The sequence below is a fragment of the Staurois parvus genome, unplaced genomic scaffold, assembly GCF_062004578.1.
Source record: "Staurois parvus isolate SC_StPar_1 unplaced genomic scaffold, SC_StPar_1.0 ptg000157l, whole genome shotgun sequence".
In the NCBI taxonomy this organism is placed as follows: domain Eukaryota; kingdom Metazoa; phylum Chordata; class Amphibia; order Anura; family Ranidae; genus Staurois; species Staurois parvus.
In genome coordinates this window covers 94,346-112,759 of record NW_028317953.1, presented here as the reverse complement: position 1 = coordinate 112,759, position 18,414 = coordinate 94,346, and the positions used below count along the sequence as shown (strand labels likewise).

Here is an 18,414-nt window from a genome sequence, read left to right as displayed (position 1 = left end):
ACTCTGTATGTTACTCTCTCTTGACCCCACTACTAAAAAGTAAAAAAAATCCCAAAGCAGTACTCAGCCTCTCCACATTCACTTTACTGCAGTGCTTCCATGGCCTACTGCTATTCTTCTTCCAGGTTGAAAGATGCCTAGCATCATTCAACATGCTTCCTGCAAGGGCCATGCTCTGTATTAAGGACTGCTCACTGCAGCCATAGAAAGAAAAGGACCTGTAGTATCATAGGACTTGGAGCTAAGCTTTAAATAATGGGAATACATTTTGACCACTATAATAACCCTTGACAGGAGCCTTTTTCCAAGCAGACTGAATGTTAAATTGTCAGGGTATGAATGTATGTAACAAATCTTTTAACCTGTATATTTTAAAGCTGAAAAAAGCACAAGCTTTTATTGTAAGTGCTCATATTCATGCATCTCCTTCGGCTGGATAATGAGGAAGAGGCATTTGTTGTTTACGCTGGCATTTGTATTTCATAAGTTAATGCCATTTCAGCTTAGGAATTTAATTAACTCTCATAAAAGCTAACTTGAAAATTACGCTTAGTTACAGTACATAATTTCCTTCTGCCTTATCTGTTTTTCATTAAATTACGGAAGCAGAACTGATACATATTAAAGCCATACTTACAATGTAGTAATTAATTGATTTAGTAGAAACTATGGAAATTCCTTTAGACTGGCATTAAAGTGTTGGTTTACTTTTCAGTAAAAATGCTATGGGCTATGATCTACACTACCCTCCCACAGTCCCTGGGGGAAAGGGGGGGGTGGTTCTTAAGTTTCACCTTTACAGGAAAAATGAAAGGTAAACTAACACCCTATACTTTCCTTTCCCGGTCCCCGCTGTACTTACCACACTGCTGCTTTAGTGGTCTGGGGTTTGAAATCCTTGCCCTTCCTTCTCTTCTTTCTGTAGGTCTTCCAGGACAAATCAAAGTGATCCTATGTGCCAGTGCTGACCAATCAGAATTGCTCTGATCCATCCCTGCAGAAGAAAGGGGAGAAGAGTGGGGATTTCAAATCCCTGGCCTACTTCCCCAGCTACATGGGCAATGACGGACAGTTCATCACCTGCAGAGGTAAGTACAGCAGGGACCTGGAAAAAGGGGGGGGGGGTTGTAGGGTATTAGTTTACCTTTTCATTTTTCCAGAAAAGGTGAACTTAAACTTTAACGAGGATCACTATTAAGGTTTATATTAGACAGATAAATAATGTCTTATAGGCTTATTCAACAAAGGAAAGTGCATTCATCTATAGCGGCCAAGTGACAAAAAATGAGAGTGGAAGCCTGACTATCACACCGTTATAAGCTTGAGTAAATAATGGGCATTAATATGGAATTGCCATCCCTCTTTGTAAAGTATCTGTGTGAACTGATTCCGGTTCAAACAAAATAGAATTTGCGAGATCAGGTATTGATGTTGGACAAAGAGTTATGGCTCACAACTCACCCCCTAGGTGTCCAGTAGGTTGATATACATTTGGACATACACCAATCAGCCATAACTTTATGACCACTAACAAGTTAAGTGAATAACATTGATTATATCCCTAAAATGCAGTGCTGTAGATAATTTTTTTTCGGGGGGGGTCAGCTCGCAGCTGAGCTGCATTTTTACCGCTCCCCCACCAACTTCTCCCCCTTGAAGGGAGGGTTGGGTGAAGGAAGGAAGGCGTGGGTGGAAGAAAGGAAGAGAGGGGTGGGTGAAAGGAAGGAAGGGGTGGATGGAAGGAAGAGAGGGGTGGGTGGAAGGAAGGGAGGGGGTGGGTGGAAGGAAGGAAGGGAGGGGATGGGTGGAAGGAAGGGAGGGGTGGGTGGAGGAAAGGAAGGGATGATGAGTGGAAGGAAGAGGTGGGTGTAAGGAAGAGAGGGGTGGGTGGAATGGAGGGAGGGAAGGTTGGAAAGGAGGGAGGTGTGGGTGGAAGGAAGGGAGGGAGGGTGGAAGGAATGGAGGGGAGGGTGGAAGGAAGGTAGGGGTGTGTGGAAGGACTGAAGGGAAGGAGGGTGTAAGGAAGGAAGGGAGGGGTGTAAGGAAGGGAGGGGTGGAAGGAAGGAATGAAGAAGTGGATGGAAGGAAGAGAGAGGTTGGAGGAAGGAAGGAAGGAAGGAAGGGAGGGGGTGGAAGGAAGGTAGGGGTGGAAAGAAGGAAGGAAGGGGTGGATGAAAGAAAGGGAGGGGTGGGTGGAAAGAAGGAAGGTTGGGTGGATGGAAGGAAGGGAGGGATGGGTGGGTGGAAGGAAGGTAGGAGTGGAAAGGAGGGAGGGGTGGGTGGAAGGGAGGAAGGGGTGGGTGGAAGGAAGGGAGGAAGGGAGGGAAGGAGGGGTGGAAGGAAGGGAGGGGAGAAAGGATGAAAGGGAGGGGTTGGTGGAAGGAAGAGTGGGTGCAAGGAAGAAAGGAAAGGAGGAGTGGGTGGAAGGAAGGGAGGGGTGGGTGGAAGGAAGAAGTGGGAGGAAGGAAGGGGTGGGTGGAAGGAAGGAAGGGTGGAAGGAAGGGAGGGGTGAGTGGAAGGAAGGGGTGGGTGGAAGGAAGGTAAGGAGGGGTGGAGGGAAGGAAGGGAAGGGGTGGAGGGAAGGAAGGAAGGAAGGAAGGAAGGAAGAGAAGGGTGGGTGGGGGGAAGAAAGGGGTGGAAGGAACTGAGGTTGGACTTACATCACTCATTCAGATGCATCAGAGCTGTCGGCTGCTGTGTTCACTTTCTTGTCCACACCTCCTCTGAAGCTGCATGGACCAGAGTGTGGGCGGGCACAGGGGGAGGCAGAGCAGATCCAGCCTTTCTCCCCTCTTCTCCTATTGGAGCAGAGGATGGAGGGAGGGTCTGGGCACTGAGAAGAACACAGCGGCGGTGGGGGAGGGGCAGAAAGAAAACGGAGCAATCAGGTATGTTTTGTGCAGCAGTAGTGACAAGCAGAGATCTCCTGTATGGCTTTCAATGAGGCAGCTGGAAGCTCTTCTCCTCCTCTCCCTCCTGCGGCTTCCAGCTGCTTCATTGAAAGCCATACAGAGATCGCTGCTTGTCACCGTCGCCCCTCCCACACCCCTCTAGTTCCGGCACTGTTTGCCCCTGCCACCTTATTTCCACTTTGGGGCGAGTGGAAATTTTGAGAGCTGCAGGGATGGTTGGCAACTCTCCTCTGGGGGGGGAGGCTTCAGACCTCCTGACCCCCCCCCCCTTATCTACGCCCCTGCTAAAATGGCATCTAAAAGTCAGTGGCATATGTTAGGCATCGAGGAAACATGTTGTTCCTGAAATTGATGTGTTGTAAATCATGTAGATGACCCAGAAGAGATGGCACCAGGATGCAGTATTGGGAAGAAGGCAAGCCAGCAGAGGCAGTGTGATGCTTTGAGTAATGTTCTGCTGGGAAACCATTCTGTTGCCATTCATTTGAATGTTACTTGACACATACCACCTACTGCACCTAAACATTGTTGGCGACCAAATACATCCATTCATGGAAATGGTATTCCCTGATGGCAGTGGCCTCTTTCAGCAGGATAATGCACCTTGCCACACTGCAAAATGGTTTGAGGAACATAACAATGAGTTTGAGGTGCTGATTTGGCATCCAAAAACTCCAGATTTCAAACCAATCAAGCATCTGCGGGATGTGCTGGAAAAACAAGTCTGATCCATGGAAGCAACTTACAGGACTTAAAGGATCTGCTACTGATGGCTTGTTGCCAGATACCACAGCATACCATTGGAGGTCTAGTGGAGCACATGCCTTGATATGTCAGGGCTGTTTTGGTGGCAAAAGGGACCATTTTGGTTGCAAAAAATGGCAAAACAAAAAATCACTGAGCAACACGGAGTTTAAGCTCCCTCCAAAGATGTTCTATTGGATTTAGGTCTGGAGACTGGCTAGGCCACTCCAGAACCTTGATATGCTTCTTACGGAGCCACTCCTTGGTTATCCTGGCTGTGTGCTTCGGGTCGTTGTCATGTTGGAAGACCCAGCCACGACCCATCTTCAATGCTCTGACTGAGGGAAGGAGGTTGTTGCTCAAAATCTCACAATAAATGGCCCTATTCATCCTCTCCTTAATACAGGGAAGTCGTCCTGTCCCCTTCACAGAAAAGCACTCCCAAAGCATGATGTTACCACCCCCATGCTTCACAGTAGGGATGGTGTTCTTGGGATGCAACTCATCCTTCTTTTTCCTCCAAACACGGCGAGTGAAGTTTAGACCAAAAAGTTCTACTTTGGTCTCATCTGACCACATAACTTTCTCCCATGCCTCCTCTGGATCATCCAGATGGTCATTGGCAAACTTCAGACGGGCATGGACATGTTATGACTTGAGCAGGGGAACCTTCTGTGCAAAGCATGATTTGAAACCATGACGGTGTAGTGTTCTACCGACAGTGACCTTTGAAACTGTGGTCCCAGCTCTCTTCATGTCATTGACCAGCTCCTCCCTTGTAGTTCTGGGCTGATTCCTCACCTTTCTTATCATCAGTGATACCCCACGAGGTGAGATCTTGCATGGGGCCCCAGTCCGAGGGAGACTGACAGTTGTCTTTAGCCTCTTCCATTTTCTAACAATTGCACCAACAGCTGATCTATTTTCACCAAGCTGCTTGGCAATTGCCCCGTAGCCCTTTCCAGCCTTGTGGAGGTCCACAGTTTTGTCTCTGGTGTCTTTTGACAGCTCTTTGGTCTTGCCCATGGCAGTAATTGGTGTCTGACTGACTGTGGGGTGGACAGGTGTCTTTAAAGAGCTCAGACAGGTGCTACTAAGTTAGATTAATGAGTGGAGTAGAGGTGCACTTTTCAAAGGCACAGTAACAGGTCTTTGAGAGCCAGAATTCTTGCTGTTTCTCAGGTGTTCATATACTTATGTTCAGCAGTGCAAGACAAATAAATTCTTTAAAAATCATACAATGTGATTTCCTGAATTTTTTTTTTAATTCTGTCTCTCAGAGTGGGAATGCACCTACAATGTGAATTTCAGACCCCTCCATTTCTAAGTGGGAGAACATGCAAAATCGCAGGGTGTTCAAATACTTCTGTTCCTCACTGTACATACACTTTAAATTTACAGCAGAAGCAAATGAAGTACACCAACAGCAACAACTATCATGCAAATTAACAGAGAAAATCATACAAGCATTTAATACGAACAAATGATCTTACTGAGTCTAAAACAAATCAACAACTGTAACTCAGAAAATCATTTAAAATCCCAAATGACAAAATTCTAAAACCCTTCTACTTAGAATGAAAATATAATTATACAGTATAAGGCCTCATTCAGATAGCCTGTGATACCCATAGGCTGTGAACTGGCACCTTAGGTGTTGCGTATAAACAGCCCATTCCATTCATGTCTATTGGAACTATGCAGTTGCATAGAAACGGCCACACATCCAAATTTGACAGCTACGTGGGCTCAGATGAGCAGCCCAAAATGCAGACTGTCTCAAATTGGGACCAGCAGCTGTGTCCATGCAGGTTCTGCATCCCGGTCACCATGAATGGACTGCCACGCAGCACCTGTCAGCTAAATCTGAATAAAAATGGTGCTCATTCTTGGTCTATGGATGCAAGCCACCTTCTGAATGAGGCTTAAGAGGCTATTATTACCAATATGTAAAAAAAGAAGACTTTCAATGCCTCATTCAAAAGTATATAGCGGAAAAAAGGTAAAGTTGGATATAACAACCAGCTTACCCAACACACAGGACTTTAATGGCACAGCATAAGAGACAGACTTAATTTGATAAAAGAAACGGGGGTAAGTGAAACCATCAACTGAATTTGCAAAAAATACAAGTGAATTGACTCCATAAAGAGATATGCATATTTAGAATTTAAGCAAAAGGCAGGAACAAAAAAATTTGTAAAATAAAGAAAATATATCCACACTGTGTTTACTGGTGCGTGGCAGTTCTCACCAATAGGTAGTATAACAAACCTGCAAGAATATAGAAAAACATAAAAGTGCAGCGCCACCTAAATAAATAAAATGTAAATAGTAGAATATTCAATAGAAATGTACCACAATACAGAAATAAAACTCAGTCCATATAAGGTGAAAAACCAGTGACAATCGTGAAGAAAACAGTCCTCAACCTTTAGCACACGTGATAGCACTTCAAATAATGTGTTTAAAGGTCCACCACTGCCTCCCTGTGAATTTAAAGCTCACCAGAAACGTTGGCTGCCATTACAAAAGCATAAATGGCCATGTGTCATAATGACAAACAGCCAAAATAAATGCAATTCTGGCAGTCACTGAGTCCACCAGGGCTGTGATAAATAAAGCTCCCCCGGAGCCAAACAAATCTCCAATAGTGTAGTATTTATTAACAGTAAGTGTAAAAACACTCCATACAGGACAAACAATAAATATTGCTTTGATATGCAGCCGCTGCTGACCCAGGATCGTGCAGCGGCATGACGTCAGCACTAGACACTCCTCCCCTCACCATGATCTCAGGTCTGCAACGGCTGCATGTGTAAGCAATATTTATTGTTTGTCCTGTATGAAGTGTTTTTATACTTACTTTTAATAAATACTACACTATTGGAAAACATTTTGTGCAATCATTTCCATAACTAATGCATTGTTGTTTTATTCAGTTTTGCCATCATCATTTGTTTAGGTCCTGAAGAAGCAAAAATTGGCGTAACATGTTGACCATCATGCACTGGAACGGCAAATCTTACCCATACTGGACAATCACTATTTCATTCTTCTACATGTGGTTGATCAAGTGCTTTGCTCTCAGGACTACTTACGATATACTTTATATAGAGGGCTGTCCCCTCTATTATTATTGGGAGGCTTTATTCTGCTTTTATATCTCTTTTATTATTGTGAATAAAGACTTGATCAAATTAAGGTTTGTCTCTTATACTGTGCCATTAAAGTCCAGTTTGTTTGGTAAGCTGGTTGTTATATCCAGCTTTTACCTTTTTTTTCTCTATAACCAATATAGTACTTGTGTTGTCTCTAAATTGGGTTTAAACCCTGGATTCAAGTGTAAATCATATTCAGTAATGAAATGTGAGACTTAAACATCTCTGAATATTACAAGGAAACAAAATGTTCTGTATGTATCTGAAATACATATGTATGTGCCACTATGTGTAATAGATATATGAATATGATTAACTGGCGTAATTAAATCCTGCAGTAAGCACAAGTTTAAATGTAAAAGACACTGAAGAGACCTATTTAGCTAATGGGAATTGTTGTAATTAGAGACATACCAAAGTTCCCTCACTAACTATATGCAAGTAACATACATCCAAGTTTAGGAAGTTAAACAAAGATATCTAGTCATAAGAAAGAAACAATAAAGTTTGAAAGAACTACCGTACTCAATATGTTGGTATATATGTAATTCAAACATATTACTCGAACTAGTACAACATAATCCACACTATTCCAATTTCCAATGTAACAATATAGGAAACAAGTGACAAGTACTAGCAGTGATAATGTTATAAACGATAAATCTGACTTATCGAAATCAGTGGTGTGTGTATGTGTATGTAGATATATATATATATATATATATATATATATATATAAACTCCTAGAGTCATCGGAGAAACAAAAAGAAAACCAAGGATTCCATGTTTATGAAAGCGATCAACCTTATCGTATGCTTGTGCAAGTGTTTCCTCCATATGATTTAAGGCATCAACTCTACTAAGCCATTCTCAGATAGAAGGGGCACAGGATGATTTCCAACATAATGGGACAAAAGATTTGGCCACATTCAAAAGGTGTTTAGACAAAGAATTTTATTACTTTTCAGTGAGAAGTTGGAAATATGCAACAAGCAACAAGCTGCATTCAAGTTAAGAGAAGTTTCAGTAATTCTATAAATGAGTTCCCTTACTTTGTCCCAGAAGGGAACAATTATTGGGCATTGCTACCATATGTGGAAAAGTGTGCCCTTTGCACAGTTACAATGACAATAGACATCTGAAACCTGACTATTTTGGAAGGGGTGTCATACCAGTGTGTTAATAATTTATACGCTGTTTCCTGAGTTCTTATACTGAGAGAGCATTTATGAGACAAGATACAGGCTCTTTCCCACTGCTTATCAGAAATGTCAAATTTTAGAGCCTTAGCCCAGGTTTCCCTGAACCTACCTCTAGGTGACTTTTGAGCTTGTGTAACCATGCATAAGTGGCCAAAGTGGCTCTTTGGAACTCCTCACCACGTAGGCACACTGACTCTAATTCTGTTAATGTTTTAGGGAAACTTTTTCTTAGTCTGCTAGTTAGAAAGGTGTGCATTTGCAAATATGTCCAAAAGAGTAGCCCAGGGATCATACAATCTGATTTTAGGCTGGAGAACTGTTTGACACAACCCGCTTCCATACAATGTCCAACCAAAACAGGTTTCCCAGGATGGCATGGTCGTAAATAGTGATGATTTTTTTAGCTCAGATGGAAAACAATCCCATGGTATTCAAGGAGAGAATTGCAAGGGTATGAGGCTGAGAGTCGACTCAATGTCAATCCAGTCTTTGAGATGGCTATGACGATGCCAGTCAATAACTCTAGTAAGATGGGTTGCATAATAATAGTTCCAAAAAATTGAGCAGACCCATACCCCCACATTCCTTGGGCTTTGTAAGTCAAATCTAATTCTGTCTTTTATCAGCCCAAATAAACTTGAGGTGTAGGGATTAAAGTTTCTTGAAAAAACTTTGGGGAATTTTGTTGGGTAAGGTGCACAACAGGTATATCATTTTAACTATGGCAGCGCAGTCAAACCAAGAAAAGCATTTGAGATTCCAGAGCTGGAGATCTCCCTCAATAGTTTTAATAAGCAGCGGAAAATTGTAGTACAAAATGGCAGGTAGGCAAGGTGTTATCCATATCCCCAAATATTTAAGAACTGAGGGTTCCCATTTAAAGGGGCAATTGTCTGTGACAGTGGCAAACATTGTGTGGGGTAACATGCGGGTTTGTCAAAGAGAACAGTATCAGCATAAGCTGCGATTTTAAATTCCCTACCAGCCAAAGGAAATCCCCTAACAGACTTGTCAGCATTTATCATCCTAATGAATGGCTCTAAAGATAGAATGAACAGAAGAGGCAAAAACGGGCAGCCTTGCCTAGTGCCATTTTTGCTTATCACATTTTCAGCTAGGGAGTCATTAATTTTAAATTTAGCAGACAGGTTTCTATGTAAAGCATGAGTCCCAGACATCATATGCAGGCCCAAGCCAACAAATCTACAGGTTTACAGCATATAATCCCAGGCCATCCAATCGAAGGCTTTCTCCGCATCTGTGGATAGGAGAAATCCCTCCAATTTTCCTGTATGTGTAGCATGTATTAGATTTAAATCCTTGGTGACATTATCCATTGCTTCCCTACCAGGCATAAAACCTGACTGTTCAGGACCAATTAGTCTATGGAGCAAAGGGCTCAATCTGGTGGCTAATATTTTTGTCAGGAGTTTTACATATAGACTGAGTAAGGAAATTGGCCTGTAGCTGGAGCACTCTGATGGGTCTTTGTTTGGTTTGGGTATAACTGTGCTAAACACTGAAAGAAAGGTTGAGGGTATATCTCTCTGACTAGATAACGTATTAAGCGCCCTCAAAAGGGGATCTATGGGAATGTTCTCAAAGGTCTTATAGTATATGGAACATAACTTGTCTGGGCCTGGGCTTTTCCCTAGTGAATAACATCGGTAACGCACTATTAGCTAGATACTCTTTTATGATTTGTAGCCTGTTGCCTTTCAGACCTGTGTTCTGTGTTGTTGTGGCAGGTTATAAAGTTTTGTGTAGAAATTGTGAAACTGCTGTGCAATCATTTCCGTGCTGAAATCCAATTTACCTTCCTTGCTTCTAATGCCAGGAATGTTATGGTTTAATTTAGGATCTTTGAGTGCTCTGGCCAAGTATTTACTTGTCTTATTTCCAGACTCATAATAGATCTTTTTCTTGAAGAATAAGATACAATTGGCCTTAGCATACAGTATTTTCTAGATTCTAGCAGGTCCTGTGTGGATTGTAGGCATAAGGAGTATTTGTGCAATGTTTCAAGCTTAAAGATTTTCAAAGAAAGTTGCTTTATTTCCTTTTCTCATTCACTTTTGCGTTGTGCCCCCATCCTAATAATTTCCTCCCCTGCACTTATGGGCTTCCCAAATTGTTAAAGGATCCATCTCTGGCTTCACGTTATGTGTAAAAAATTCAGAACATTTTTTCTCACAGTTGTTGGCGTAAATCAGGGTCAGTCAGCAAGGAGAAATTCAATCTCCAAGTAAAGGTCTTAGAAGTGGATGGTTTCAAGTCCAGAGTAATAGAGACTGGCGCATGATCCGAAATGTATGGGCTACCTACAGTCAGGTCCATAAATATTGGGACATCGACACAATTCTGACATTTTTGGCTCTATACACCACCACAATGGATTTGAAATGAAACGAAGAAGATGTGCTTTAACTTATAACTGTCAGCTTTAATTTGAGGGTATTTTATTTACGTCCAAATCAGGTGAATGGTGTAGGAATTACAACAGTTTGCATATGTGCCTCCCACTTGTTAAGGGACCAAAAGTAATGGGACAGAATAATAATCATAAATCAAACTTTCACTTTTTATTACTTGGTTGCAAATCCTTTGCAGTCAATTACAGCCTGAAGTCTGGAACGCATAGACATCACCAGACGCTGGGTTTCATCCCTGGTGATGCTCTGCCAGGCCTCTACTGCAACTGTCTTCATTTCCTGCTTGTTCTTGGGGCATTTTCCCTTCAGTTTTGTCTTCAGCAAGTGAAATGCATGCTCAATCGGATTCAGGTCAGGTGATTGACTTGGCCATTGCATAACATTCCACTTCTTTCCCTTAAAAAACTCTTTGGTTGCTTTTGCAGTATGCTTTGGGTCATTGTCCATCTGCACTGTGAAGCGGCGTCCAATGAGTTGTGAAGCATTTGGCTGAATATGAGCAGATAATATTGCCCGAAACACTTCAGAATTCATCCTGCTGCTTTTGTCAGCAGTCACATCATCAATAAATACAAGAGAACCAGTCCCATTGGCAGTCATACATGCCCACGCCATGACACTACCACCACCATGCTACACTGATGAGATGGTATGCTTAAGATCATGAGCAGTTTCTTTCTTTCTCCATACTCTTCTCTTTCCATCACTCTGGTACAAGTTGATCTTGGTCTCATCTGTCCATAGGATGTTGTTCCAGAACTGTGAAGGCTTTTTTAGATGTCGTTTGGCAAACTCTAATCTGGCCTTCCTGTTTTTGAGGCTCACCAATGGTTTACATCTTGTGGTGAACCCTCTGTATTCACTCTGGTGAAGTCTTCTCTTGATTGTTGACTTTGACACACATACACCTACCTCCTGGAGAGTGTTCTTGATCTGGCCAACTGTTGTGAAGGGTGTTTTCTTCACCAGGGAAAGAATTCTTCGGTCATCCACCACAGTTGTTTTCCGTGGTCTTCCGGGTCTTTTGGTGTTGCTGAGCTCACCGGTGCGTTCCTTCTTTTTAAGAATGTTCCAAACAGTTGTTTTGGCCACGCCTAATGTTTTTGCTATCTCTCTGATGGGTTTGTTTAGTTTTTTCAGCCTAATGATGGCTTGCTTCACTGATAGTGACAGCTCTTTGGATCTCATCTTGAGAGTTGACAGCAACAGATTCCAAATACAAATAGCACACTTGAAATGAACTCTGGACCTTTTATCTGCTCATTGTAATTGGGATAATGAGGGAATAACACACACCTGGCCATGGAACAGCTGAGAAGCCAATTGTCCCATTACTTTTGGTCCCTTAACAAGTGGGAGGCACATATGCAAACTGTTGTAATTCCTACACCGTTCACCTGATTTGGATGTAAATACCCTCAAATTAAAGCTGACAGTCTGCAGTTAAAGCACATCTTGTTTGTATAATTTTAAATCCATTGTGGTGGTGTATAGAGCCAAAAATGTTAGAATTGTGTCGATGTCCCAATATTTATGGACCTGACTGTATGTGGGTTTCTTTGATCGCACTTACAGTTGCAAGAAAAAGTATGTGAACCCCTTGGGATTACATGGAGTTTTGCATGAATTGGGCATAAAATGTGCTCTGAATGTCATCTAAGTCACAACAATAGAAGAACACAGTGTGCTGAACATAATACTACACAAACATTAGATGTTGCCATAGTTTAATTGCACATAACATGTAAACATTCACAGTGCAGGGAGGAAAAAGTATGTGAACCTTTGGACTTAATAACTGATTGACCCTCCTTTGGCAGCAATAACATCAACCAAACGTTTCCTGTAGTTGCAGATCAGACCTGCACAATGATCTGGAGTAATTTTGGACCACTCCTCTTCACAAAATGTTTCAGTGTAGCAATATTCTTGGGATGTCTAGTGTGAATCGCTCTCTTAAGGTCATGCCACAGCATTTCAATCGGGTTGAGGTCAGGACTCTGACTGGGCCACTCCAGAAGGCGTATTCTGTGCTGTTGCAGCCATTGTTTTGTTGAATTAATTGTATGCTTTGGGTCATTGTCCTGTTGCATCACCCATCCTCTGCGGAGCTTCAGTTGGTGGACAGATGGTCATACGTTTTCCTGCAAAATGTCTTGATAAACTCTGGAATTCATTTTCACATCAATGACAACAATCCGTCCAGGCCCTGAGGCAGCAAAGCAGCCCCAAACCATGATGCTCCCTCCGCCATGTTTTACAGTGGGGATGAGGTTTTGATGTTGGTGTGCTGTGCCTTTTTTTCTCCACACATAGTGTTGTGTGTTTTTCCCAAACAACTCAATCTTGGTTTCATCTGTCCACAGTATATTTTGCCAGTAGTGCTGTGGAACATCCAGGTGCTCTTTTGCAAACTTCAAATTTGCTGCAATATTCTTTTTGGACAGCAATGGCTTCCTTCGTGGTGTCCTCCCATGTACTCCTTTCTTGTTTAATGTTTTCCTTATTGTAGATGTGTCAACAAAAATGTTAGCATGTGCCAGAGATTTCTGTAGGTCTTTAGCTGACGCTCTGGGATTCTTCTTTACCTCATGCAGCATTCTGCGCTGTGCTCTTGCAGTCATTTTTACAGGACGACCACGCCTAGGGAGAGTAGCAACAGTGCTAAACTTTCTCCATTTGTAGACAGTCTGTCTTACCGTGGACACATGAACATCAAGGCTTTTGGAGATACTTTTGTAACCCTTTCCAGCTTCATGCAAGTCAACAATTCTTGATCGTAGGTCTTCTGAGAGCTCTTTTCTGCGAGGCATGGTTCACATCAGACAGTGCTTCTTGAAACCAGTAAACCCAAAACAGGTGTGTGTTTTTTAAGGGCAGGACAGCTGTCAGCAACACATCCAATATCATCACACTGATTGGAGTCAAGGTTGGCTCACTCCTGGCTCCAATTAGCTCTGGGAGAAGTCATTAAGCTAGGGCCTCATATCCTTTTTCCTCCCTGCACTGTGAGTAACGGTCTTGGGGCTTACAATAAAATGTAAAATGTAAAGTCCTTACCATCCGGGTATTTTAGGCGCTAGAAATCAACCAACTGTAAGGAGTTTAAGAGTAATTTAAGTCTTTTCAAAATCCTATAGGTAACAGTTTTGTGTGGTGAGGTGTCCAGTCCTGGATTCAAGGGGACATTAAAGTCACCACCCAGGACAGGGCATCCCGAACTAAACCCCTGGAGTTGGCAGACAATATGTGGACAGAAAGTGATATGAGATGTATTTGGAAAATAGACATTTGCTTACATAATAGGTGCCCCAGAAAATGTACCCTGGGTCCGCCAAGCTGTCCGTCAACTCAAAGGGGGCACTTTTACTCACAAGTATTGATACCCCTTTTGATTTAGAAGTACTATTAGTGGCATGGTAAACCTTTGTGAAGAAGGAGTCAGTGAGCCTAGGAATAGGATGGATCTTAAAATGGGTTTCTTGTAAGAAAGCAAAGCTAGGCTTTCTTTTTTTAAAGTTCTCTCAACAGTGTTGTCCTTGGTGTTGTCTCTGGCATGTTCAAACCTTTAACATTACATGACACCACTGTAAGACAATGTCCAAGAGATGAGTATGCCATTCAGGCCCGGACTGGGACAAAAAATAGGCCCAGGCATTTTAGACTGAGCAGCCAATTTCTGGGGGGGGAGCATTCGCAGGGGCAATTGGTGACGGAATATTCATGGATTCAGTCCTCTGCACTGTAATATAAAGGGGACTGCACTGTAAAGGGGCACTGTACTTATTACAGTGCCCCTTTACAGCACAGTCCCCTTTATTGATTACAGTGCCCCTAGAGATCTAATTACAGTGCCCCTTATATATTCAAAGAGATGGCCCAATTGAGCAAAGAGACATCCCCACATAGCAAAGACGGGATGTCTCTTTGCTGGATGGGGATGTCCCTTCTTGGACTTGGCTGTCTCTTTGCTGGATTGGGATGTCTCTTTCCTGGATGGGATGTCCCTTCTTGGACTGGGATGTCTCTTTTCTAGACCCAACTGGGCAAAGAGACAGCCCAGTCCAGCAAAGAGACATCCCCATATAGCAAAGATGAGATGTCTCTTTGCTGAACATGGATGTCTCTTTGCTGTATGGGGATGTCCCTTCTTAGACTGGACTGTCTCTTTGCTGGATTGGGATGTCTCTTTGCTGGACCCAACTGGGCAAAGACACACCCCAGTCCAACAAAGAGACAGCCAGTCCAGCAAAGAGACAGCCCATCCTGCAGAGAGAGCCTGTCTAGGAAAGAGACAGCCATCCAGCAAAGAGAAAGCCCACCCAGCAAAGAGACAGCCCATCCAGCAAAGAGACAGCAAGAGACAGCTCATCCAGCAAATAGACAGCCCATGAGGCAAAGAGACAGCTCCTCCAGCAAAGAGACAGCTCATCCTGCAGAGAGAGCCCGTCCAGCAAAGAGACAGCCATCCAGCAAAGAGAAAGCCCACCCAGTAAAGAGACAGCCCATCCAGCAAAGAGACAGCAAGAGACAGCTCATCCAGCAAATAGACAGCCCATGAGGCAAAGAGACAGCTCCTCCAGCAAAGAGACAGCTCATCCAGCAAATAGACAGCCCATCCAGCAAAGAGACAGCTCCTCCAGCACAAGACAGCTCCTCCAGCAAAGAGACAGCCTCTCCAGCAAAGAGACAGCTCATACAGCAAAGTGACAGCCCATCCAGCAAAGAGACAGCAGTCCAGCAAAGAGACAGCTCATCCACCAAAGAGACAGCCCATACAGCAAAGAGACAGCCCATCCAGCAAAGAGACAGCTCCTCCAGCAAAGAGACAGCTCATCCAGCAAAGAGACAGCCCATGCAGCAAAGAGACAGCTCATCCAGAAAAGAGACAGCTCCTCCAGCAAAGAGACAGCCCCTCCAGCAAAGAGACAGCTCATACAGCAAAGTGACAGCCCATCCAGCAAAGAGACAGCAGTCCAGCAAAGAGACAGCTCATCCAGCAAAGAGACAGCCAATCCAGCAAAGAGACAGCCCATCCAGAAGAGACAGCCCCATACACTGCCGCTACAGACCTGTCACAGTTTTCCGGCGGTGAAGAAGAAAGGCCGCCGTTCTCCCTTCGGTGCAGTGACTGGCCAAGGAGGTGTCCTTGTATCAGTGGCGCTTCCTGCTTGTCTTCAGGAGCTGTCACTGCCGCTCCTCCTTAACATTTCACAGCCATTAGGTAATAGAGTAGACAACGCTATTAAATCATCCTTGCCCTAACTGTATTCAACATAGGTGTTGACCGCTTCAGATACTACTCAGTGAAGGGCTAGAATGACCATAGAGTTACGAGACTGCTCAATGAGTCTGAGCTTAAGTCAGGAGACAACCTGTATTGGAGACAATAGGTCCAGTGGCTTTACTGAAAACCATGTATCTAAACTACTAGGCAGCTGAACAGGTGAACACAAAGCCTATGCAGGATCTGTGGCAGAAGCATTTGATACATAAACCAAATGCCTGCGTCTTCTTTATCAAGCAATGACCAAATAGTAAATTATCAAGGGGTGATGAGCATTAGTTTTATTTTGGTCATACGACCATCATGTATAATAGCAGAAATTCCAAGTAATCTGAACGATGGCCAAAAATGGAGGTAAGTTAGGGATAAGCCCCATTAAAGCCCCTGAGTCCAATCTATCTATCTACAGTATCTATCCATTCAGTCGTATCCGACCCTTGGCGATTGCATGGACCATCAGTCGAAAGTGACTTTTTCCATGAATTCTCTTAGCAATTATTTTACAGGGTAGGTTGCCAGGTCTTTCCCCAACCCCTACCATGCAGGAGATCCCACATGGCCAGGGATGAAACTAGGACAATTTAGACAGGAGCCAATTAACCTACCAGCATGTCTTTGGAGTGTGGGAGGAAACTAGAGCACCCAGAGGAAACCCATGCAAACACAGGGAGAACATGCAAACTCCATGCAGGAGGTGCCATGGCTGGGAATTGAACCCATGACCCAATTACTGCAAGTCAGAAGTGCTAACCACTAAGCCACTGTGCAGCCCTCCTGAGCCCAATACCATGAACCTAAAGAGTGGGTTGGTTATAAATGTTAGCAAACCAAAGTCTGAGGTAAGTAAAAATGAAGAAGTTCTCAGACTAGTAATAAATTAGCAGAAATATCAAAAACTGGGTAGGAACTTCAGTGTGTCCCTTTAAAGATAAAGAACAGGTGTCCACTCAAAAGGATTTGCTAAAGGCCTTCTCAAGTGGCTTTTAGTCAAGTATCTTCAGATGCCCTGGAGGGTTGAGGTCTTTCAGCTTGGGTCCCAGCAATTGATCCACCATGTCGGCCGTGTTTCATCTTCTTGGATTGCAGTTTATCTGGAGATGCAAAAGGGGTGCGAAGTGGACTCCTTTCCATGGGAGGTATTCTGAAGTCCTGATACCACTATGGCAATTCCACTGGACCCCATTGTAAGGCCTCGCAAAAATAATGAAGATCTGGTGTGTGGAGGAAGTGTTGCTTCCTATTAAACATGACACTCAGTGCAAAGGGAAATCACCATTTGTATGTTAAGTCTTTTTCCTTCAGTCTATCTAGTAGAAGACGCAAAGCTCTGCGATTCTTTAGAGTTATTTGAGATAAATCTTGAAACAACGTAATAGTCTCTCCATTAAAGACAATCTGGTCATTCAGTCTTGCTTTGCGCAAGATGTCTTCTTTCAATGTAAAATTTTGAGGATAGCAAATTATATCTCTTCGCAGAGCAGTGTCTGCTTCGCATGCCCTAAGTGCCTAGTGGGCTCTGACAAAATCGATCTCCATGTCTTCGGGCCTTTCTAGCAAGCTATTGAAGATTTGACCCCCTTCCACTGATTCAGGGATTCCCCACACTCTATTATCATTTCAGCATCCCCTATTATCTAAGTTCTCAAGGTGTCTGTTCATTTCAGTAAAATGGAGTGAGTGTGTGGCAGTGACCCTCTCTATCTATTTAATGGTGCTCTCTCTTGTTTTCCCGCCACCTCCGCCGAGGCCAGCTGCTCAGGGAGCACCAGCAAGTCCGCTTTGAGATCTGTAATGGCTGCAGAAAATGTGGATTTTATGTCAGCATCAAAGCTGGACATGTCTGCATAGGTGAGTGGGTTCTCTTACTGCATCCTCTGAAGCAGACAAGGAGCCTTCACTATATTCATTCTCCTTCCAGCTCGGCGTCATTTTGCCTCAGCCACGCTGCCCCCAAAGGAAAATTGAGGTTTGAAGAAGTCGGAGATATTTCTCACCAAAAAGGCAGTTGAAAAGCAGCAGGTGTGGGTGAGGGAGGAGTGGTGGATCAGTTTACCCATGGTAGCAGCGGAGAAGAGCAAGGAGTCAGGCATTGGGCTATGTAAATTTCGGAGCTCCTCTAATGTGCAGACATCCATGCCGCACACCAAGCCACGCCCCCTGCAGTGTTTTTTAAAGATCAGCTACTCCTTTGGTTTAAAAAAATATTGCTCAGCAAGTTCTAACTTATTTTCCTATAACACCATAGACTCCTGGACACACCCAGGAAAAATAAATGTATGTGTTTTCCTCCCCCAGCAGATCAGACAGACCAGAGCTGATAAGGCAGAGGCAGCTGGGCAAGTGATCTTCAGCCAAGTGAGCAGCCCTCCACTGTCTGAACCAGTATGTGGGCAGCAAGGCAGGATTCCAATATTAAGCAGCTTCTCCAAAAGACCCAGTATACTGTACTCACTACAGAATTCCAGTGGCTTGGCCCTTTGTCCTTGGAGCTTGGATCCCTCCAGCTGTTTGCCTGTGTTACCACAGTTTGTTTTTCAATATGTATTGTTTGAGAGACTTTATTCTGAAATTCAGTATAGCACAGTGTTGAAGTTCCCATGTATTGGCTATTGCTGAAAAAATATGCAAACTTTATTTCACAAATTAACATGAACCAATGACAATGGTATCAAACAA

At 43.5% G+C, this 18,414-nt stretch overlaps 1 protein-coding gene across 1 annotated transcript in view; it reads right to left on the bottom strand.

The window, feature by feature from the left end:
- LOC149463177 (opsin-5-like) overlaps window positions 1–17,667 on the bottom strand; it is a 62,303-nt gene extending 44,636 nt beyond the window's left edge. Inside the window, exon 1 of the mRNA XM_089675745.1 lies at window positions 17,605–17,667. Coding sequence (XP_089531871.1) covers window positions 17,605–17,667 — 63 coding nt within the window. The remainder of the gene's footprint in view (window positions 1–17,604) is intronic.
- Between the last annotated feature and the right edge of the window lie 747 nt (window positions 17,668–18,414).